The sequence below is a fragment of the Grus americana genome, chromosome 2, assembly GCF_028858705.1.
Source record: "Grus americana isolate bGruAme1 chromosome 2, bGruAme1.mat, whole genome shotgun sequence".
In the NCBI taxonomy this organism is placed as follows: Eukaryota; Metazoa; Chordata; class Aves; order Gruiformes; family Gruidae; genus Grus; species Grus americana.
This window is the reverse complement of record NC_072853.1, coordinates 116,404,454-116,427,785: the sequence shown is the minus strand read 5'-3', so window position 1 is coordinate 116,427,785 and position 23,332 is coordinate 116,404,454. Positions and strand designations below refer to the sequence as shown.

The 23,332-nt window shown below is 38.0% G+C and overlaps 1 protein-coding gene across 2 annotated transcripts; it reads left to right on the top strand.

Moving 5' to 3' along the window:
* The first annotated feature begins 1,859 nt into the window (after nucleotides 1-1,859).
* On the top strand, nucleotides 1,860-23,113 carry HERPUD2 (HERPUD family member 2). Of its 2 annotated transcripts, XM_054816141.1 has the most exons (9): nucleotides 1,860-1,973; nucleotides 2,206-2,523; nucleotides 8,177-8,254; nucleotides 11,505-11,618; nucleotides 13,723-13,880; nucleotides 19,669-19,791; nucleotides 20,108-20,431; nucleotides 21,638-21,752; nucleotides 22,093-23,113. In XM_054816141.1, the coding sequence occupies exons 2-9, from the start codon at nucleotides 2,377-2,379 to the stop codon at nucleotides 22,252-22,254; spliced, it is 1,221 nt and encodes a 406-aa protein (XP_054672116.1). In that variant the 5' UTR covers nucleotides 1,860-1,973; nucleotides 2,206-2,376; the 3' UTR covers nucleotides 22,255-23,113. The 2 variants fall into 2 exon arrangements, with proteins under 2 accessions (XP_054672116.1, XP_054672117.1); XM_054816142.1 differs by lacking the exons at nucleotides 8,177-8,254; nucleotides 11,505-11,618.
* The last annotated feature ends 219 nt before the right edge of the window (nucleotides 23,114-23,332 follow it).

Below are 23,332 nucleotides of genomic sequence, written 5' to 3'. Positions count from 1 at the left end.
CCTGAGGGCCTGTGCACAGTACAGGGATCTGTTCATAGAGCTGGCACAACACGCAGCTCCTCAAATGACATGACAGAGGAGACCTTATTGTTCTCAGGTTGTGACTCCGCAGACTTCTTGGTCATCCCAAGTCTGGAGTTTTTTAAAGTAGCTAATGGGTGTGTTATAGAAATATTATGTGTATGTAAATGGTCAAATTGTCAAACAATAAAATTGCAACCATCCTAAATGCAAAGTTTAAAACTTACCATTTGCCTTGTGTTTTGTTTATTAATCCTTGCAAGTTCTCGTCTAGCTGATCCATTTTGGTGCATCACTCTATGTACAAATATTTGACTAGTGCTTGGAAATTCTCTTCTATTCTTGGAAATTCTTGGGAAATCCAAGTTACATGCCCTGGTAAAGGCAGCATATTCAGAATTTCAAGTGCAAATAATTGTTCTTATATAACAAGGGAGCGAGCTGGGAAACCAATACCAGTATGTCAAATACTACATTTGAAGGTGTTGTCAAGTACCAGTTGTCCACATTTATGATTTGATAAGCCATCTCAAGCTCAACAGGTGCTACAGAAACACAGAGGTCCCATGCTTCATCTCGAACACAAGGTATGCGAAAGAATGGTTGTAGAGGAAAATAATTAGAAGTCAATAAACATAAAAATTATTTTCTCTGCTTTTGCAAAGTCTCACGTTAGCTGTTGTCTGTATCCAGGTGGAAGAATTAGGTCCTGGTTGCTAATGATATTCCTCTAGGCTCTTCTTCCTATCTTTCCCTTCAGACTCTGGAGTTCCCTAGGGTCCTCTCTTTATTAGCAAACTTTTCTGTGCCTCATTCCTTGTTCATACTGCAGAGCTTAATGAAAGGTATGATTCTTTGGTATTGAAGGACACTGTCTACTTGAAAAATCAAACCTGTTTGAAACTCTCGTGCCACCTGAAGTTACATACGGCATTTGAAGACTGAAGGAAATAGAAGGAAAGCATTGTTTCTTGGCTCTTTTCAAGAGGCAATTTAAAGTATTTTTTATAAGCAGTTTATTATTGAGTTAATGAGGCCAACGTTTACTGCAGAGATCTTTAGCAGAAGCATCATGAACTTTTCCCTTATTCATTGTCATTTTATCCATCAAACTGGAAGGTTATCCTTTAAAGGATTTTCTTTTCAGCAACTGAAAATTGTGTAAGATTATCAGAAGTTTACAATGCTGACCTGGGACTTCAGAAACTTGTTTTATGATTTTAGACAAGTGTCTTCTGTGAAATACAGCAAATCTCTTCTTATGCCTCCATTCTGGTTACGAAATAGTACTTCCTGACCTCACAAGGATATTGGGGATAAATACACCAAAGTGTTCCCACACAAGGGTGATGAGCAAGACACACAACAAGTAATTTTTCAGTCTTGAGACCATCTTGTGAACCAACATGTTGACACAAGAAGTTGGCAGACACCCCACATCCTGCACCACAGGCCTCCGTCTACAGCCACAAACCCGGAGCCTGGCGAGTATGAAGCCAGCCCGTTTCTCGCTTTTCCCCACACACCCCGGTGCAAAGTATCATTTCAAAACGCTCCAGTTCAGCACAGCCCTGCCCTTCCCTGCCCTGCCAACACAGTTTTTTCCCGTCCCGTTCTTTACCACGCCCTCAGCGAAACGCCGGAAGAGCGCTGCGCCTCCCTGAGGGAGAGCCGCCTCGCCAAGCCGCTCGCCTCACACACCGAACGCCACCATTACGTCACGCTCCCCCCCACCCTCCCCGCCCGCCCGGAGGCGGAGCGCAGCGCTCATGCGCCGTGACCGCCCCGCCTGCCCGGCCCGTGGGCGCCCCCCAGCGGCACGTGCGGGGAGCCGCGGAGGGAGGAGGGACGCCGCCGCGCTTCCGGTCTCCATTTTACGCAAACGACAGCGGGTCTGGAGGTTGAGGTGGTGCCGCGGGCGGAGGGGCCCAGCCCGGGCGGGCGCGTTTTGGGTACCGGCCTGTTCTGTCTCCTTTCCGTCTCCGTGGGTGCGGGCTCAGCGGGAGGGTGGCCGGCCGGCGGGGCGGGAGGGGTGTGTGTGTGTATAGCCGTTGGCTCCGCGCGAGCCCCCGTCGCTGTGGTTACCGGGGGTGGGGGGAGGGGGTGCCTGTGTGTGTGAGCCTCTGTGTGTGGCGTGCTAAGCCGCCCCTCTCTCTGCTTGCTCCTCCCCCGCTTGGCGGGCAGACCTCGGCCGGTGCCGCCGCCGCCCTGCCCGCGGTGTGAGCGCCAGCACGGGGATGGGCTCCCTCAGCTTCCTCAGGAAGTTCGCCCCCGGCCGCTGAGCGCCCAGAGGTTCGAACGGCTTCGTCTCCCCGGGGAGAGAGAAGGGCAGGGCCGGCCGCCCTTGCGAGCAGCATGGACCAGAGCGTCGTGAATCACCCCGTGACCCTCATCATCAAGGCCCCCAACCAGAAGTACACCGACCAGACCATTAACTGCTTTCTGGACTGGACCGTGGGCAAGCTAAAATCTCACCTCTCTAAAGTCTACCCCAGTAAGCCGGTGAGTTGTTGGCCAGCCCTTTTTCTTCATCTTGTGGGTAAGACTGGCATTGCAGTAACTTCTGGGCAGTCGATCAAGACTTTGCTTAGGTAGTCTTCAAAATAAACAAGGAAGAGCCCTACTGCAAAGAGCTATCTGTAGAAAGGCAACGGCTAGGTCTCTGCTTCAGGGAAGTTGGCAGTATGCATAGCTGCTCTTTTGTATGGTTCAAGAAGATCACACTTACTAATGCTCCATTTAACTTTTCTTAGGAACTGGAATTTAGGTATCTCAACTCGATTTAAGACTAATTTCTATAAATCTGAGAGTTCTGTCTAATTACAGTACTTAAGCTAAAGTTACTATGACCTAGTGAATACACTGGGGTGTGAAGCAGATAGATGTTTATGATTTGAAACATGCAGTTGAACAACCTCCAGAATTATTTCCTTTTTTCCCTCTTTGAAAAGCCATTTTTTCGAGGTTGTGCTTAAAACTCTGCTCTCAGATGTTATGCAAACTTGTATGACAGTTGTGACTGTACTTCGAAGCAATATAAAAGCTTATCTTTTTTTCACTGAGGAAGTTATGATTTATTTCTAAATTATTTTAAGTTCTAAATTTGGCAATTAAATAGAGACTATGAAAAAACATACAGATAATAATAGATAATACTGTACCTGATTAGAATGGCAGTCATACAGAACAGTATATATGAAAAGTTGTTCCAGAAAACTGTATAAAAGAAGTGACTGCTTCCACATTCCAGCAGCATGTGGGGCCTAGACCTTGGTGTAGAAAACATCAGACAAAGGTTGTGTTTATGTTGTAAATGATTAGTACTCTCCTAGTCCAATAGAAGAATTATTGGCATTGTTGATTTCTTTTTTGGGGGGCAAAAAAAGGCAAAATAGTGGCTTTGTGTCTCGAAGGGGGGTTCTGCCTTTTGGAGAAAGCAAAAGAAAAGCAGCTAACAACTTGGGCAGTGTCACTGGTACATTGATATCTGTTAAGCAGTATTTGAGAGTTTGTGGATTTAGTTACTGCTGTGAGTACCTCTTTGCTGAGAGAGCCTATCTGCTGTGAAAGGAACAAATACATGACTTCAGCTGATTGCTGCTTTTTCCTCCTCACTAGAATCTCCTTCTGTGACGTATTTGTGTTTAAACACTAGTTTTCTGACTCATCTTATGGTCTTGCTAAGTTGGGCTTCTTGGAAGAGTCCTTAATGAACAAGAGATTTTTATGTTGTGCTGTAGGTTTTAACCAGTAGTATAATATTAAATTTCAGTTTCCTGGAACATCTTTCTACTGTGGAAAACTGATTCCTCAATGTGGCTCTCATTATTAAATGACTACTTCAGAATCCCCAAAATTGGTCTGAGTTAAAGAATGGGAAGTTTCTTTAGTGAAAATTATCTCAGTAATTCCAATTTAATTTGGATTTATTGTACTTGCAATTAAACTAGTAACTGAACATAATATTTTTATTTCACAGAACCTTTCAAATTAAAGCAATAATGTGGAAGGCGAGAAAGGTATCTCCTATGTATAGTTGTATAGTAAAATCAAAAAGTGTATTTTGGCTTGATACATTTTTGACGTCACGTGTTACTGCTTTTTTCAAATTTGTTTTAAATCTTTGTTCTTTTAGGAGCTTCTTTCCCCTTTTTTTTTTCTCTTTTTAAATCAGATCAGCATCAAAAGCTTGTCAATCAAATTTCTACATTCCTTGAACATGATAGGTCCTGGAAATAACTTCTATTACAATGCTATCTTAAGAGTGCAAGAGTACATAAGAACACAGATGTTTTATACAGATACTGAAATGTTCTTGAAATGAAGGGTGTAAAATCAGTTGCTATCATTGCTATACAAGTTTTTGCAAGTGACTTGTATCTCATTCTCTTATATGTATCTGTAAATGAGTTGGTAGACTGATGAGTAACTGTAAATGTCCTTAAATTTACAATTTGTTAAGAGTCAATCTTCAAAAAATGAGATGGTTAAAATAGGCAAATGAGAAGTTAGGCCTTGAGGCAATGGTGTTTGTGATTTTATTTTTTTTTTCCAGATTAATTTGTGGAAATGACTTAGCTAAAAATGTACAAATTCCAAGTATAGGCAGTTTTAAATTGGTTTAGTCGTTATTAAAGTTGGTGTACTTACTTTAGTAAGTCACTGAATAAGCTAAATGGGTTTAAATCAGCGTTAAATTAGTTTGTGGGTCTATAGTGAGGTTCACATTCATCAATATTTTTTTTTTTCCCCCCTGACTGGAACAGTTTTTCATAGCTCAAGTACTGCAGCTATAGTGTCCCTAAATGAAATCTTTATTTAAGAAAACTTGGAAAATCAACCTGTATGTCTCAGTCTGGCAGATCCTACATTCAGTGCACTAACTGCTGCATTGATTACACCCATAAACATTAATCTAAAACTGCTGTTTCTCATTTCCTTTAGTGCCAGTCATCTAGCATATACTTTGCCCGCAGTTCTAATCAGATGTGGTGGTTTGGATTTTTATTTCCTACGGAAGAATGGGAGAGAGGCTGAGTTACCAAAATAAAGAATGTCCTGTAGCTGAAACAGGATAGCTCAGAGATTGTGTTTCTAAAGAAAGTTGCTGCTTTAGCTTAGGTTTGGTGGTTTTGGTAATGTGCTGGGCATAGTGAACTTGGACTAAGCATTGCAGAAGGAGTCTTGCTTGAAAAATGGGAAAAAAAACCCAAACAAAAACCAAAACCAACAAATCACTAGCTGATAAATTCTTGGTTTTAAATACATACCTTTTGGATTATGATCTGAGAACTGTCTTCCACTTCACTTCTACACTTTAGGTTCTCAAATCATTTTATCTGATGCTATGTGTTTGCTTCTGAAAATGGGGCCACTCTGATGCAAAAAAGACTTCAAAATAAAATAAAATTACAGTTCAGTGTTTGGGCTAGCAGTGAGTATGCTGTTCCTTGAAGCAGGAGGTGTGGTAACGAACCTCCTCTGGCAGAGGATGAGTTGAATGACTTTTCCATTTACTTTGGCATGTATGTGAATTAATGTGTTTTAACATTTATCCCCTCTTCTTCCATCTGCATTTAAAAACCCCTCACATTTCAGAATTCCAGGATGGCTTTCACCTTGAGAATCACAAGTGGTAATCCTTATGTACAGTTAGGTATTTTCAGATACATAGGAAGGAGTTTAAGACCTCATCTTCCCCCATTAACGTCTCTAGCTTAATAGGACTACCAGTACTTCAGCATATGTATAACACTTTCTTTTGTGGTTTTGTAGGGAGCTGAAACACGTTATTGAAGGCTATGTAGTAGTCAGCTTTGAGGGGTCATTTTAATCTAACAGTTGTTTCTCTCTAAAGTATTCATATTAAAAAATAATTTGTATTACTTGTATTGTGTTTGAGAAGGTGCTTAATTAGATGGGGCTGAGAGGAGGTTCGTATAAGGTACTGAAAAGTCTGAATTTTACCATGTAGAAAGCTGTATTATGAGGAGGAGTGGCAAAACAGCACTCCATTGCCATGTTGGATGATGGTACAAAGATTTGGAGTTGGGGTGTTTTTTGTTCTTGTTGTGTTTTGCTTGTTTTGTTTTAACTGCTGATCTGTTCTAATAGATTGTCCGGAGATTAATCTCAGGATGCAGAAACAAGGTTTCTGAGACTTTTCTTCTGGATCCACTGGTTGTTTCAAAGCAACAAGTTTCTAATTTACAGGAAATCAAAATCTTCTGTAATCTCAACGCATGCTGCAAATTCTAGTTTTTCTAAGGCAGCCTTTCCTAAATACAGAATGCAAGTAAGCTTATATTCTGTTAGCAGACTGTTCCTGCTTGAAAGCAGCAGCCAAAATGGAGCAGCTCAAAAGAAATTCATCTGAGAGGGTCAGGCGTTTTTTGTTGTTGTTGTTTTAAACATAAATAGAAGTAGTACAGCATGATGTTGAATTTGTTGCAGCATTTTATCCATCGGAGCTGCAAATAAATAGTTCCCTGTGTTGTGAGACTAAGTGACATAATACACTATTTTTTAAAATACAGAAAAATGCAGAAGAATATAGAGATGATTCTTCAGTAGAAATTATGAACAGTTCTTTACTATATGTAGCAGATTATACACTTTTTAAAGCCATGTATTTAATGATGAACAGCTAGTATGAATTTTGGGGGAAAAAAGTTAAAGCAAAAGCTTCTCAGACTTAATGTGTGCTTTTTATAATTATTTGCTTAGACTGTATATAATGTTTTTTTCTAGTGATAGAACCAGACTTTTTCAGGGATAAAACATAGAAGAGTTCAAGAACTTGTTTTTTCTGAGTTATAGGGAATCTGTAAAAGGCAATTTCAAGAAGAAAAAGAAAAGTCAAAACTTTTGTGAAAGATTTTTCTAATTGCAGAGATTTGGATCTCAGGTATTTGTGTCTTAGTGTTAGCATGAATAAGACTGCAGAGTGGGAAACAAGGCTGGGAGACAAAGAGGAGAGATGTTGTAAGACTAGCTGTTTGCGTGATAGGGAAATTCTTCAAATATTTCATGCTGATAGTGCATGTCTGTTCCACTGATGTTAGCCTTGATTTCTTCATTTACCATTTGCTTATGTTAGTGTTCTCTTTCAAGTGATGAATGCTATTGTATTAATTCAGGATGCAAACAGTAGTTGAATGTATCAGTTGGATTCTCTTAAATATTCATCCATATTAAAAGAATTTTAAGGAACTTTTTAAAAAAAAAGCTGTTTATTCACATAGTTACAGCATGTTAGTGACCCGCTAGTATTAAGACTATTTAAAACCCTTTCTGACAGCATAAACTGAATTGAATGGGGTTGGGGTTTTTGCGTGTTTTCTTTAACCAAGTAAACTGCCTATTGCTTTACTGTATTGGACATCTTACTGTAGATACGTACCCCAGATAGTTTCCTTTTAAAAAGAATTTCGTTGTTATCTCTCCCGTGTAGAATAGTTAAAAGTTATTACCTTATGAATAGTGTATCATTTGTTTAAAAAAAAGTCTTTGTTTGCGTTACTAAGGTGTATTAAACTGTGGAAGTATAAGAACAGGCAAAAAAGCTTACCAAAGTTTGAAGGCTACCTTAAAAAAAATCATTTTGCTACTGCCTGCTTTTTAATGCTTTTCTCCTTGTTTCCTCTTGTGATTTTATTTTTTTGGGGGGGGGGGGCAGGGGCATGATGGGGGCAGGAACTAATAACAGAAATTTACTGTCAAAAAATATTGAAATTTGTGCCCTGTATCTGCATAGTTCAGTTATTCCATTGTTCTTCTATTTTTGTTTTGTTTTTTTTTTCTTTGCCCCAGCCACTTTTCCATCTACTTTTTCAGCTAATGCCTGGGAATGGGAGCAGGGTAAAGAGCAAATGTTTAAAAGAAAGGCATTTTTGAATGTACTTGATAGTTTTCTTGAGCAGCATTTGCCAGTGAAGTGTTCTTAATTGTTATGGCACTCTTGCTGAGTGCGTAATAGCAGAATTCTTTCAGAATTAATTTGCAAGTTGGACTTGTGAAGCCTCTAAAATGGTTTTTAAGGCTATCTGTTGGTGGTTTGAATTATAAGGGATTTTCTCATCTGCAAATGTTATTTCCAGCTGTATATCTGTACAGCAGGAAAAAGCTAAATTCCTTTCTTTGTCCCATCTCCTAGTCTACAAAGGATCAGAGACTGGTGTATTCTGGCAGACTGCTTCCTGATCATCTGCAGCTGAAAGATGTTCTCAGAAAAGTAAGCTTTATGTCAACGCCATATGATATTTGATCAAATTCCCTTTTTGGGAAATAGGAATTTAGATTTGTGTTGTTTAGCTTCAAATTTTCATTGTTGTATTGCGAGATGTAACTATATAATGTTGGTATGTTCAGGAAAATGTATTTTCAAGTATCCATTGTGTGTAGGATTGTGATACTTGTGGATTGAGGCATGTTTCCAATTGGTGGGAGAGCAAGTAGGCTAAGTCCCAAGCAAGTGATACATAGTCTAGAGTGACTTCTTTGGACAGTTCCCACTGTGACCTAAATGGAATCATTTAACAGATTTGTGTTGGTTTGGGACATCTGTTCATTTTTTGCACGTACTTAAATCAAAACTTATATTAAAAATGGCACTTATGTAAGCAAATTAAGGTAATATATTTATATGCAAAACCAAAATTCTAAATCCCTGAATGGTTTTGCTGGGAAAGCTCTTTGTTGTCCTGGTTATATTCATTAGCTATTAACCATTCCTGGTGATGTTTGAAAGTTTGTTGGTTCTTGTGTGGGTTTTTTTTTTTAATTCTGCTAGTTTTTCTTGGAAAAAATAATTTTACTAATCTTAATCTTGGGTTCTTAAGTCAACATTAAAATTAAATCAAACTCCTGAATACACAGGACATCATACAAGGACTTAGTTAAGTTATTAAAGGTCTTTAAAATGTGTAGAGTAAGGTGATATTTAGAGCAGATTATAAAGAACTTTGCAATTTCAATGGTAACAGAAAACATACAGCATTATATCGAGTAGTCTTAAAACTCTTCATAAACAGTTCAGGATGCATCAATAGCTATATTTGGAAAATACTTTAGGTCATTAAACAATTTACCTATTTCATCAGATTGAAAAATGTATAACTCTGTAATACAGTACCTTGCTTTTGGTAATGATAGTTTTTTGTAATCTATTAAGGTAAAAATCAATGTACAGACTGCAAGAGCATGTTACACTTTTTAGTATGGAGGAAAGTCTCCAAAGGAGAATAAAGCTTTAGTGAAAGTGGACAATTGAACTTCCATATCAAGTAGGGAGAAACCAATGCAGAGGAATCTTAAGTACTGCTTGAGCAGACTAACACTGTTGTTACTTTATAATCTTCATTCTGAAAGAGATTTTATTAAATTGGATTTAACTGCTTACCAAAAAATGATTGAAATTTACTATGTATACGTTTACTAGGAAACTGGAGCTGGATTGTTGACAACCAGTACATGTCCTGTACCACTTTACAGTTCATGAAAATGGTTACATAACTTACCTCAAAGCTTAGTTTTGCTTGTTAAGGACAAAATGAAGTCTGAATTCACTGAAATTCACTTGGCTTGCTTTCAGCAGAGTAGTTTTAGAAAACACAATTTCAAACCTCGCTTATGTGCTAGAAGAGAAACTTTGTCTAACTAATAACTTCATTATACAGGGGCTGTATTTGACTTTAAAGGCATTTTGGTAGCTATAGGCCTTGGGTTTAGTTAAAGAAATTTAGTGAATTTAGAAACATGCTCATCAGTCTTGAGCACAAAGTAAAAAAACTATGTTGGAAGAGGAGGAATTTTTTGTGCCCAAGCTTTGAAGAGCTTTTGGAAAAAAGGTATGATTACTGTTAAGTTCAGTCTCCTTCTCTGCCATATTCTTCCTGCTTCATTAGCTCTAAATTCCTAATATTATCTGGGGATTTACTAAATCTCTCAATTTAGCTTTGTGATACTTGCTCTTTGAGACTGAGCAGTGTCATTTCACTGATATGAAATACCTTGAGGCTGGAAGTCATGGCACTCTTCAAGCATAGTGGTGTCCAACATGTTAAGTATAAATAGAAATATATTACAGTAAACTGTCACATTGAATAAAGGTGTACACTGTAAACTTACAATAATATGTCTAGCATCCTTTACCTTTCTGAGTGGCATAAGTTCTTATCTAGAAATAAGGTATCTAGTTAGGTTAAAGGCTTTTGATGTGGTCAGAATGCTGATCATCTGCATTCAATGCTGTCTGATCATTGCTTACTATCACCAACTAGTAAGAAATAGTGAGGCTGTGCTTGGGGCTAGAAACTGATATGTGCAGAGGACTTTAAGTGGCTGTGGATAGGCTATTCTGGCAGTAATGCACAATGGTGTATAAAAGCAGTTATCCAGGTTTTTTTATTCCTGAAGATGAAAACTTAAAAATGAGTAAACATGTGTTTTAACATGTTTTTTTTAGTTTAAAAAAACCCAACCTCCAAACCTGGTATTTCTAAATGTCATCTCATTAAAAACTGCAACTAGACTGTACCATGCTGGTTTCAGAAGAGGATAGAAGGGGGTTTTGTTGCTTTTCTTGTTTAAAATTTGGTTACTGAGGAAGCTGTAGTGTGCAACTACATACAGTCATAGCTGTTCCTGTTGCTATAGCCATATAAGCTTCAGGCATGCTGATATAATGCGGTGTTTTCATTTAGTACAGTGAAACAGCTTCAGATTGCAGTTGTTACGGCATCCATGTTGGGGGGGAGCACACTAATGAAGAATTGGTGTGGGCTGATTACTTGCATGCTGACATGGCTTCAAGTGGTGCCACTCGTTTGCTTCCTCACTTTCAAATATGTAGGAATATTCAAGTCCCATATAACGCTTCAGGTAGCATTCCCTGAGTGTGAAATATCTGCAGGGGCTCTTCAGTTGGGCATCTGCAGGTTAGGCTTGAGCCAAGCTCAGACTGCGGTGAGGGGGAGGTAATGGCTGGTGTGTTTTTCTTATCTTGGTCTGCTTGTGGAATTCTAGTGCCTACATTTTTCTTTTACCCTGACGTCTTTATTGAATAACAATCTTCATTAGATCTCAATGCAAATGTAAGCATTCTTAACTTTAGGGAAACTGAGCCCTGTAAAGGGTTTGGGATTTTTCCAAAATAAAAGTTAAAGCTTATGATATTCTTCCTTATGTTTCTCTGTGTCATCTTCCATTGATACTGCTATAGTGCAGTTTTAGGGAAAACTGGGGGTAAGTGAATGTTCAATGTGTTATTGTGGACAGCTGCTGAGAAAACATTAGTTGAGAAGTCTACTGTTTCAGTCGTGCTAGGCTCAAGTTTTACTTTATGGTCTCTCCATTTTGTATAATGTTTCCTTATTGATTGCAAATGCAACTTCAAAAGTGGTTTGTTTTTTTTTAAAGACATGTTTTGCTTGTAAATATCTCAAATATTGTTGCTTTAGCTCTTCAATTTCTTTAACTTTTAGCAAGATGAATATCATATGGTTCATCTGGTATGTACTTCCCGGACACCCCCAAGTTCTCCAAAACCCAGCACCAGTAGAGAAGGTCATGGAGCTTCAACCTCCAGCAGTAGCTCAGTGAGTTGTTTTCGTATACAGGACATGAATTTCTTCTACACTAAGGGAAGCTTTCCAGGAATTTTTCTTTTAATTTTTAAAATTTGACTGTAAAATAATGTGGTGAAAGCAGTGTATGCCGCATGAGTTTGTACAGTTAAACATGATTATTTAAGTATGTCACTTTATTTAAACAAAGATGACCATTTTCAAATTGTAACACAATTATGTTTATTAGATGATAAAGCACTACTTTTTCTAAGCTATTCTTTAACACTTTTTCTTTATCAAAAAGTACATTTTCCTTTCTCTCTATATCCCCATATCTTTGGCAGAAATTGAGCAGTGCATTCAGATTTTTTTGGGGAAAAAACCCAAAACCAAATAAACCCCAAAACAAAACAACCTAAGTTCTGATTTATTTTGTGAAAATTTGTACCACTAAAGAGAGACCAGTCAAATTAGTGCCCTTGTGAGAAAGACGGAGCTTGGACAGTGTTCAGTGTGCTTGACAGGAATTGGCCAGTACTTGCGTAGTAACTTCAAGGTAGTCATAGTGTCTGTAAAACAGAAGTAGTAAGTGTTCTTAATGTTTTATTAGTTAAGCTGTTCATAGAACACTTGTTTAGGGTGTTTTGAGTCTTCCCCTCTTCACACCCTCCAAAACCGATGTTCTTTGTACTCTGTTTTAACAGAAGGGCAGTTAATGTTTCTGTTGATGACTTAGTCGTCATCGCTATAATTCTCTTGGCTTTTTCCAGAGCTGGCAATATCACTAAGCGACCCTTGAAGGTTACTCAGAAAGGAATGTGTGCAATACTGTTGTAGGTACTTCTCATCTGTGGTGTGTTGACTGTCAGCATATGGGAAATACCCTTCCAGTAACAAGCGGTCTGTCTTCATTCTTCTGTCGATAGGGTAGTGTTTCTGACTGCTGTGTGACAGTCAGAAATACGAGCAGTTTAAGCAATAGTAGAGAGTGGACAGTGGTTATGTCATCTTGTCAAAGGCTGTATTTGTATCTCTGTCTGCAAGCAGGATGCAGGGGGTCTCCTTTGTGATTGTTTTATTGCTATGTAGATCAGTTGTAAATGTTGTATTTAAATGACTGTATTAATGACTGCTTAAAGCAGTCAGTATGCAGTGTTAAGTTCATAATACTTTGAAGGAAACAACCTAAACCCAAAGCTTGAATGGCCTTTGTTCTTCCATTTTGCTTTTTTATTTTTGTTGTCCCCTCACTATCTAGTAGTAAATGTTTCTTGTTTTCCTTTGTAGGGCAAATGTGATATGGATGTCTTAAGTAATTGCAGCTCCTCACTTCCTGAGTTGTCAAAGTTGAAGAGGATTTTCTACTGAGTAAACATTACAGTAATGCTTAGCAACAGGATTTGGGGATTTATTAAAACTAAAATAATGCATCTCAATGGCCAAATTGCAGTCATGTAATGGTGACAAATAATCTAGGAGAGCCAGCTGTTGTCTTAAGGGTTAAGCATTGATCTTGGAAAGCATTTAAGGTCTAACATGTGAGTTTTAGGTGTGTTTCTGGGAGCTGAAGTAGTTCCTAGTTACTTCCCTGTTCCCACTCCCTGCCCCCTCCCAGCAGTGAGCACAGCAGTTTGTATTGGGCAGCTGGCGCAGTGAAGGTGATGAGTAGAAGGGGAAACTGAAGACACGAATAGGGGAATGGTATTTTAAGCCACTGCAGGCACTGTTGTTTCTGAATATAAAGTCATATCCAGAGGTTGTAGTTAGTTTTGTTTATGGTAGCCACTAGAATTCTTGTTGCTGCTAAATAGTCTTTGGATTAAGTTTTAGTTTGGTTCAGCTTTTTGAAACTTTGATTCCCAGTGACTTGTGGTTTTCTCTGGGATCTATCAAGTGTTGAGTCTTCCTGAAAACTTCACTTTTCTTATATGTGCACCTGAGTGCAATATTGAATTTCTGTTTTTACTAAAGGCTTGCCAGGACCAATAGAACCCCAGAAGACTTGTCTGGTGCTTACATTCTCAATAAAACTTGTGACAAAACATTAAAGCAAATAGGGTTTTTTTAAGACACAGTAGTAAGTCTTGTAACTGTGGCAAAAAGATCCCCAACCTCAATCTTATTTATTTTTAAGAATTTGGACCGTTCTGGATCAACTGCTGCCTCACCCACAAACCAAGAAGCTTCATCTACGTCGTTGAATACTAGTGCAGATGGAGTGAGGCATCGTAATCTTCCACAAACACAAAGCAATCCTATACCAAGCCACCAGTTCCCTTATTTAATGCAAGGGTAAGTGAAGTTGAAGCAATCCTCATCTCTTTGATACTCTTTAAAGTACTTTAAGCGTTCAGTTATAGTTATGTTTCCTTCGCAGTCTGCAAAATTATTTGGCTAGTTCATCTTGAAGCATGAGTCACATTTAGAAACATTTTTAATATGAACATTAATGTTTTTAGCTGGGAGTCGATCAAAGAGTAAGTGCTCTTCGTGCTCCCCTTCAGGCTGTGGGGTTTTAAAATTTTTTTTCTTCATGCTTTCTGCCCTCAACTTTCTGTTGATAAGTGCAGCTATAATATTTATCCAGTGGATGTAGTTAGTAATGTAACTAATAAAATTACTGCTTCTGGTTGCTTTTTCTAGTCCTTTATTGTAATCATCAACACTAAATACTTAGAATAAGTTCTTAGTTTTTGACACATAAGAGATGTAACTCTTCTCCATATTGGATTCAACTATCGAAATGATATGCAGGTGTTTTCAGTACATGTAAGTGCTTGTGTATCTACAACAGAATTTTTAAGTATTTTCTTACATACCAATGAAATGTAACCAGCGTACATTAATAGATCAGGTTAGTTATTAACATCACTTTTATGATTCTGTCAATTTTTTTGCACTTAAAAAGCAGCTTTAGGAATTTTTAACCCATGTGACCTTTGCAGCTTTTTAAACTCTTTATTTTATTTTTTATTTTCTTCCAAGAGGAAAATGGGAGGATAGTGCATTCTGAGATGATAGCTGTCACTCCCTCAGGGAACACTTTAAAGATTTCTTTCTGACAAGGCATTCTCCCAGTACTGTATAGATTCTAGAGATTTTCTTTGGAGAATGTTGAAACAAAAAAAACCAACTATGAACCTGCTAACAGTAACAATTGTTTCTGTCGCTGGAAGGAAAACAGATGTCAAGAACTATTGAAAATCTATTTAGTTTCAGTTCAATTTACTTGCTGTCTTGTTAGAGTTAACCTAGACTTTACTAGTCTTGCTAGTTTTCATCCTGAATTCCTTCAAGTCCTTTTTATTATTTATCTGAAATGTACTGTCTACTGGGAAGAAGTTGCCTTTGCAATGGGTGGAGCAGTTAAATTATTCTGATCACGTGCATCTCCACAGAAGTGGTTATACTTGCCTTTATGACAAAGCTAGGTGATGCTAGGTTGACTGTCAAGACTGCTGTTTGGTGTAATGTAAATTAATTCTGGAAGCAATTTATTTTTTGTTGTGCAAATTACTAATCTGTAAGAAGTTTTAATGTTTGTCTAATTAGCTTTTCACATAAGCATACCCTGAGAGTGAGTTTTTCGTCAGCATGCATGGTGAACTGAATAGCCTATGGACTTCAGAAAGGCAACAGAACCATTGTTCAGTCTTTTTAGCTGAAATAATTCAATTGAAATACAGTGGGAAGCATCAGTTTGGAAGACATTAGTGTGTTTGAAAAAAAAAGAATATCTTAAAATACTAAGTCTGTGTATTGACAAGTAATGTGGATTGAGAGGAGTGGATCTGTAGACTGAAAGAGGTGCTGAGAACCTGACATCAACACTGCACGTGTTTCAAGGTTTTCTGTCTTACTTGGACTATCTCTAGTTTGGTCACCTGGAACAGGTGCCTATTTGTGGCTAAAGAGCCTTAGCAGTGCACCTAAATAATGTCTTGCAATTTAGTGTAATCCAAAAGGAATCTGGATGGTGATCCAAGAGCATTCTGTGGTGCAAACAAAACTATAGTCAGAGGAAGTGACTGGAGACTTGCTTCAAGAGTGCAGTCCTAACCTGAAAAGAAAGGCCAAGAAATGAACCCCAAATAACCTTAAGCCTTTTTTGTTAAAAGTAATTTAATGGAACACTATCAAAACTTAAGGTAGATCTTTGCTGCAGACTGCTGGGAACTGGCTGTGCTCCACTCCAAATAGTCTGTGCCAGTGCCTGCTGTAGTTTGCTGTTGTCCTAAAAAAACATTTTTAATCTTCTCATATGCATCTGTTTTTGCTTCAGGGCATTGCTACTTGTATTCCAGCAATAAGAAATGCCTTCTGTTTTTTAGCTGCTCTCTTAAACATCATTTGGGGCAATGAAATCTAACTTTAATGTAATTTATGCACAGACTGAGACTTAGTAGGAACAATAAAGATTCGTAGCTGAAATTTGCATTGTCTCGTGGATTTTTCTCACTGTTTCATGACCAAACACTTTATTCTAGCTGCATGATGAACTATAGGCTCTACTGATGGGGAAAGGTCTCCAGATGTTTGAAAATGTATCTGAGGGTCAGTTTTCTTGAGCATTTTGCAACACTTTCATTAGTAATTTATACAAATAAATAACATGAATGTTAGGTGATGAAATGATGGTTTTGGTGTTTTTTCAGTTCCTGGCACAAAGCCTCAATGTGCAAGTTGAATACCCTTTGGGAAAACAGCTAACTCAGATCTGTTAAAATATTACAGAGGAAGCAGTTGAAAACTCTCTGTTTCTTTTGAGCTTTTGTAAATGCTGTTTTCTAAAAATCTAGACTTGAGGTGGGACTGGGAAAGTATTTTATGTATGTACCGAGTCAGTCTTTTGCTGTGAAAAGCAAGCACAGCGTTGTCTGCTCCTGTGGACTTCGTCGTGGATCAGGACCCCACTGTGCTATGCAGGTAGAAACAGAACAGATGGGCTCAGTTGTGAAATGGCTGTGAAATTTCAGATTGGAGAGTACTTGGAAGCAGTAAACAGACAAGAAACATCAAGGCAGTGAGATTATTTGTCAAGTGTGGGCAGCCCATCTAATGAAATGTTTTTGTATTGTGTACATAGTAATGTTTGAAAGCGAACAACAAACTGACATACTGACAGCATACAGTATGTTCTAACGCATAGATACCTTGCTTCATCAGTAGCCTTTGCTCACTGTATTTTTTTTAAGTAGTAAATAACGTAGCGGAGGATATTGAAATACAGCTTCAAGTTGCTATCCCAGGCTCATGAGACCAACACTAAATGAGGTATCTTTGTGGGTCAAGGTCGTTAATCAAATGTAGTTATTGGCAGTCATGCAGATGACAGAGATTGAGCTTTTAACTCTGCGTTTAAAAAAAAAAAATCTTATTTTTCCATTAGTGGTGAGCAGTATCTTCATGATGACACTAGCTAACTAGTGTGATGTTACTCTCAAATTGAATCCCAGTTAGCTCATTTTAGGTGTCTTCCATACACAGAAAGAAGTAATTCTGAGCTTTCTAGCCATTTAAGGAGTAGCATGCCTCTTTCTTTTCAGAATATTCTGAATTTACCTCTGCTCTTTGAACCTTAAAAACTGCTTTCTGACTTGTCTAACTGTTCTACTGTCTGCTCTGCTTTGCTCTCCAATCTTGGGAGTGCCTGTGCTTATCCAATTTGCTTCTCTGCTCTTGTGCTGTTGCTGCCATTCTTTTGAAATATTCTGCTTCCTGCCTCTCTTTCCTCCTTCTGGAGAAAGATGAGGAGAAAGCACATGCTACTTTTTTCGTCTAACAGCAAGCTGGCTTGCTTTGCTGAGAAGAGCTGCTTCCTTTGGAGAGGTTCTTCTCACTGAAATACATTACACTGTTTAGAGTTGTTCCTGAGTTTCAAAAGCTAACTCAGTACCCTGGCAGCTGTAATAGCTATATAATTGACAGCATCTGCCTCACTCTGATTTTTGATGTGCAAATAAAATACTGCTGAGCTAGCCGGCATTCGAAGGCAGGAGCCAGTTCTTGAATATTGGTGTCTACCTTTTCTCATTTGTGAAGTCAGATCTTGAAAAGTTAGTCTTGCTTCTCAGAAAGTCCCATCTCCTAGAAAAGCTGTTGGGGGGGCGGGGGGGGCAGGCACCAAAACACCACCACAAAACAACCCACAAAAATATTTGAATGGGAAAGGAAAGAACATCACATAACTGAAATCTTCTGTGGTTTGTGTTGGTTGACTGGTTTCTTAATCTATTGTTAAGCTTTAAGACCTCAAGAAAGCAACTTTGGCAAGAGTTTGGAAGAAAGTAATCCTGTAATATTTCTAAAAGTCTTACCTGTGAGGGAGAGCAATTAGCCTGAAGCCTCTCAACTTTTGTTGAGCTCAACTTAGCAGTTTTAAAGAACTACCACTCTAAAAATCTGTAACTGATGAGCAAAAGAATTGGCAAATTCCTGCAGAACTCACTCAGGCAAGTTGGGTAGCACGGCTTTTTGGTGACTGAGCTGGAGAAATAGCTGTGGTTGAACAGTGAGTGGTCCTGCTCGTTTACATCCCCACGTGATATTCTACCTGCTTGAAATTAAGACATTGCTTGGTGATTTGTCACAACATAGTACTTAATTCAAATATTTGACACAGGTGTCATTATCTTTACATCTTGAGGGTCAAATGTTTTATGAAGGTCAGTGTTTTATGAATTTTGGAGGAGTCTTGTTTCTCAAAGTGTTTGCCAGTTCAGGGGGTAGAAAAACACATTCTTAAAGCTTGCACCCATAAAGATAAAAGCATGATTGAGGCTTTTCAATAGCAGCTTGACAGCTTTGCTGTTCCAGCATGTTAATTATGCATAAATAAGTAGCATCAGCAGGGCTGCCAGTGCACCCTTGCAATTTTTGAAAGAAACCTAGAGTGTTGCCTATGATTATCTCAGTTTGTGTGTGGTATCAGGAAAGTAGCTTTTGCTTGCTTTATTTTTCCCCCAAAACTATTGTCAAAACAGGTTATGACTAAGTACAAACAGTTTTAGCAGAGATCATGGAGTTGCATGGCAGGCTTTTGTCCAGAATTACAGTGAAATACTTATTTATGCGTAAGATGGAAAAAAGATTTTAATGTCTTCCTCCCATCATTCTTTCTGGGCATGTCTTGTGTATCTGAATGCCTGGTAGACTAATGAAATCTCTTGGTGATATCTTTGCAGGGAGTGCCTTACTTAGGGAACAGGTGTAGTCTGCAGTACAATTACAGCAGTCTCAGCTTTTGCTACCTGCAGTCTGAATAAACTTTTCTTCATGCTTTATACTCTCATGCTGTCCTGAAAGATGTCCTGGTTTACTACAGTTCACAACATCAAAATCTTTGGGGAAAGAGTTGGAAATCTTGCCAAAACATGCTATATGCTCTAGGAGGTAAGAGAGGCTAAGAAGTATAAAAGCAGACAAAACCAAACCTAAAACTTATGTATAGGAGCTTTGTATCTCTTGCATGTGAACCAGAGTTAAAAACCCATAGGAACAAGAATCGCTTATGCTCAAAATATTGAGGGGGGGGAGGTAAATAATTTACAGTGTTCTTAGTTGTGTTCTTCAGAAGCTGTATCTGCAGGATTATTTGTTGTCTTTACTCATGTTCATTTCTTCATGTCTTTGATCACGGTAGTATTTCAAGTATTGCTTCTAAAAGAAAGTTACAGAAGGCTAGTAAGTTTTCCCTTTACAACTACTGCAGCCCTTTTAAGAGTGACCGTTGAACTTAAAAGGAATTGTATGGAAGAATTTCTGCAGTTACACTGAAAATTTTTCAAAATTCTGTATATGGTTTTATCCCAGAGATGTAGCTAGTGACAGATGTCCAAGTACAAAAACATAAATTCCCTTTCTATAGAAATAACTTTGCTCATTAATTTCTTATATGAAAATATAGTGCTTTTTTTGGAATGGGTGGGATGATCTCACTACATGTTGTTTCAGTGTTGCTTCAGTGCATTATTGTAGGGGGGACAAATCAGAGGAAGAATGCTACTTTTTTTTTAATATTAGTGTATTTTATAAATGTGGTAATTTAGAACTGATTATTTTTCTTTAAATCCTTTCATAGCAATATAGGCAACCAATTTCCAGGCCAAGGTGTTTCTGCTGGATTTTCGATGTATCCTGCATTCAGTCCCTTACAGATGATCTGGTGGCAACAAATGTATGCACGTCAGTACTACATGCAATAGTAAGTCTGCATTATCTTAGGTAGTACTGAGTTACACTAATGAAGGGTATTAAAAACTTAAATGTTATTTGTGAGATCAAAATGTCTGCGTTTATTTTGTCTGGCAGTGCTGTTTTATACTTTGTCTAGCAAATTGTAAAATCCCGTTTTGGACTGGAATTTAATTAATAAGTAAAGATTTAAGGGCAAATGCATTTTTTTGACATGTATTACATCTGAAACTTTGTTTTTATTAGTGTGCAAGAGACAAAAAGAATAGGCTTAAAAACTTTGGTGCATGTTTTTTGATAAACTAGTTTTATGTTTACATTTTTAGCCAAGCTGCTGTTTCGGCCCAAGTGACTTCCAGCACTGAGCCTGTGAGATCTGCAGTTGCCCAGGCTGTAAATTCAGAACATGCTCCTGCAAATGAGCCCGCAGCAGCGCCAAATGTAGCCGTCCAGGACAATAGGCCTGTAAACCCGAACGTTCAGATGAATGCACAGGGTGGCCCGGTAGTCAATGAGGAGGACTTCAACCGGGACTGGCTGGACTGGATGTACACATTCTCTAGAGCAGCAATTCTTCTGAGCATTGTATACTTCTATTCTTCCTTCAGTCGATTTGTCATGGTAATGGGAGCCATGCTGCTGGTTTATTTGTGAGTACAACAGTTGAGTACAGCTGCAGATCTGATATGTGGAGTATGGTGCTACTGTACAATCCATTTAAACTGTGAAAAATTATCCAAGTACAAAAGTTGAGGCAAAGGCCCTTTATAGTATGGGGTGGGTATGTGTTTAAAAACAAACAAAAAACCACCAAAAAATCTGAGAACACTTGTACAGTAAGTTGGATACCACTTATACATGAAAGACAGTGCTTTTAAATGTTGGTGATATTAACAGATCAATATTGTAGAAACATAATTTTGGGATGGAAATTTAGAAGGTGAGGGGAACGAAGTTTATATAGGTCAACCTTATGCTTGCATAAACTTAAAACACTGCTTGGATATGGAAGGAAAATTGCAGCTCAGCTTACTTATATTTCAAAAATAACATATGGGATTTGTGCAGTAAATTGTGTTAGGCAGACTTAAGGTAGTGCTACTGTAACGGTGGATACTAGATCTGGTAGAATTGCAGGGACTTAAAGATTTTTTTTTTTTTTATTACAATGCATCAGAAAGACCTAACCTTTCTATCTTTCTTATTAAGAAATGTCAGTACTGTTGTCGTCACTTCTATTTACATCACTAAGGTATTTTCATATATCAAAGGAAGTGGAAAACAGCAGTAATGCTTGATATTTTGGACTGATGTCATTCATTGAGAGTTTCCTTAGACCATAGTCTCCATTCTCACAAGGACTGTTCTGTTTCTCATGCAGATATGATAGTTGAAATCTGAATATAGATGCTTGAAGACGTAGGAGAGGCTTACTTAGTTTACAACAGTAGCGTGGTTCAAGCCTTAGCTGAAGTTTAAATTCTTTTTTCCACAGAAAATCAACTTTAAACTATGAAAACTAAGGTTGCCTTTAAAAATTAATATAACTTAAGTACTTAAAAATAGGGAGGAGACCCAAAAAAATGTTTTCACCTATTTATGGTAAATTACTCATCTTCTGGAACAGAGGGCTGGGAACAGCACTTCTGAAACTTAACAGCTCTTAGCAAGACCCTTCTTAACCCAGACATCATAGAATAGCCATTCAATCTGGAAGTAAGACTTGCAGAAAAATAAATGTAGCTTTATTCTTTTGAAAGTACTTGAAAAATTTACTGCAGTAGTCAGCTGTAGCAGAATATTTTTTTTATTCTTTTCAAAAGAGAGGTTTTCAGCTGTTCCATTTTCTTACATAGACACCAAGCTGGATGGTTCCCCTTCAGGCAAGAGGGAGGCCAACAACAGGCAGCCAATAATGTGGAAGTGAACCGTGATGGGCAACATGCAAATAATCCTGATCTTGAAGAGATGGTGAGTTAAGAGCAAACAGGTCTCTCGAGACTCCTATGTATTATATTGTCAAATATACTGTAATGTCTCGACAGAAAGTCAACTTTTAGGAAATGTAGTCGGTTTAACCAGAAAGCCTTCAGCATTGTCCTCAGTGTTGTGCCTGCTGCTTAAGTTCTGTATTTTTCCAGTCTGACAATTACTGATTGTCTCTACTTCAGTCACAGACTTTCTTCATGCTAGTTATTCTTCAGGAGGTTGTTCTGAGAGAAGTTGCTTAATGTAGGAAGATACTGCTGGTTACCGTATGTCAGAGCTTTAAAAAGAAGCAGTTGAATTGCTTCAATTTCTGTTTTTAAAGGAACGACTTATGGATGATGGGATTGATGAAGACAGTGGAGAAGACACAGGTGAAGATGCCAATACAGAGCAGCAGCCTGGATTCATGGCTTCTGCTTGGTCCTTTATCACAACCTTCTTCACATCACTCATCCCTGAAGGGCCTCCACAGGTTGGCAATTAAAGTGGAAAAGGAACTGTGTCAGGCAGCCTCAGTAGCCATATGTAGAAGTGGAGCAGATTCTAGAGAGTGTTTTAAATACAGTGCAATTTCTGAAAATTTATAACGTTATCTTTTTGATCATGGTGTACAAAAATGTGTATTTTTTTCTTTGGCTTTCTCATGCATTGAATATTTTAAGCACAAGTGGACTACTAAATGCTTTCTTTAAGATTCTTCTTTTTCTGAAGAATAAACTATAAAGATATTGGTCTTCCATGTTTTATTTTAATTTCAAATGTGTATTATACTGAGGCAAAAAGCTTGTACTTAATCTGCACTGTTACTTCTTTAAAGAGCTGTTAAAAATATGAATGCTGACAGACCTTTCCAAATGCTATCTATTCATCTGAATAACGTTAATGTATCTTGTGTTAGTTTTATGCAGGGTATGAATTATCACTTGGGATTTGGAGTTTATATCATTCCTGAAAGAATGCTGTAAACATAAGGATTACTGGTTAATGGCATGTTGTCTTCATGCCACAAAATACTAAGCCTCTTGTACGTTTAGAAAGCTAAAAGCTTTTTCCTGAGGCTATACTGAAGTCCATTAAAGTTGGAGATGTTTGACAGCTCTTCAAAGACAGTTGGCAGTGATGGGATAAACCTTAAATGTTTGATACATACAGTACTTTTTAAGAAAAATATAGCTGTACTGGGGAAGAACATGTACATTAGGGTTTTTTTAATAAAAACTGTTATGGTAACTCTTTTGGATGTTTATATGCATATTTGAATGCAAACAACTAAATAGTGCATCATTAAAGAGAAGAATATGATAGATTTGAGTGGAATAAAGTTATCATGGTGGCATTACTGATACGACTAAAGTGGTGTGTTTGTAACTGCATACAATGTTACAGGTATGATCTTAACAGCAGGATATCTATTCTTAGAAAAGGAAAATTGTGTATGAGGTAGTAGCACAGTGCTACTGTCAGTTTGGTTTTGGTTGCTTTCTTTAGATTTTAATCACAGTCAAGTTTCATTTAGTTTTGTTCCTAATTCTGAAGTTACCATGTGTTATCTAACTTAAAAA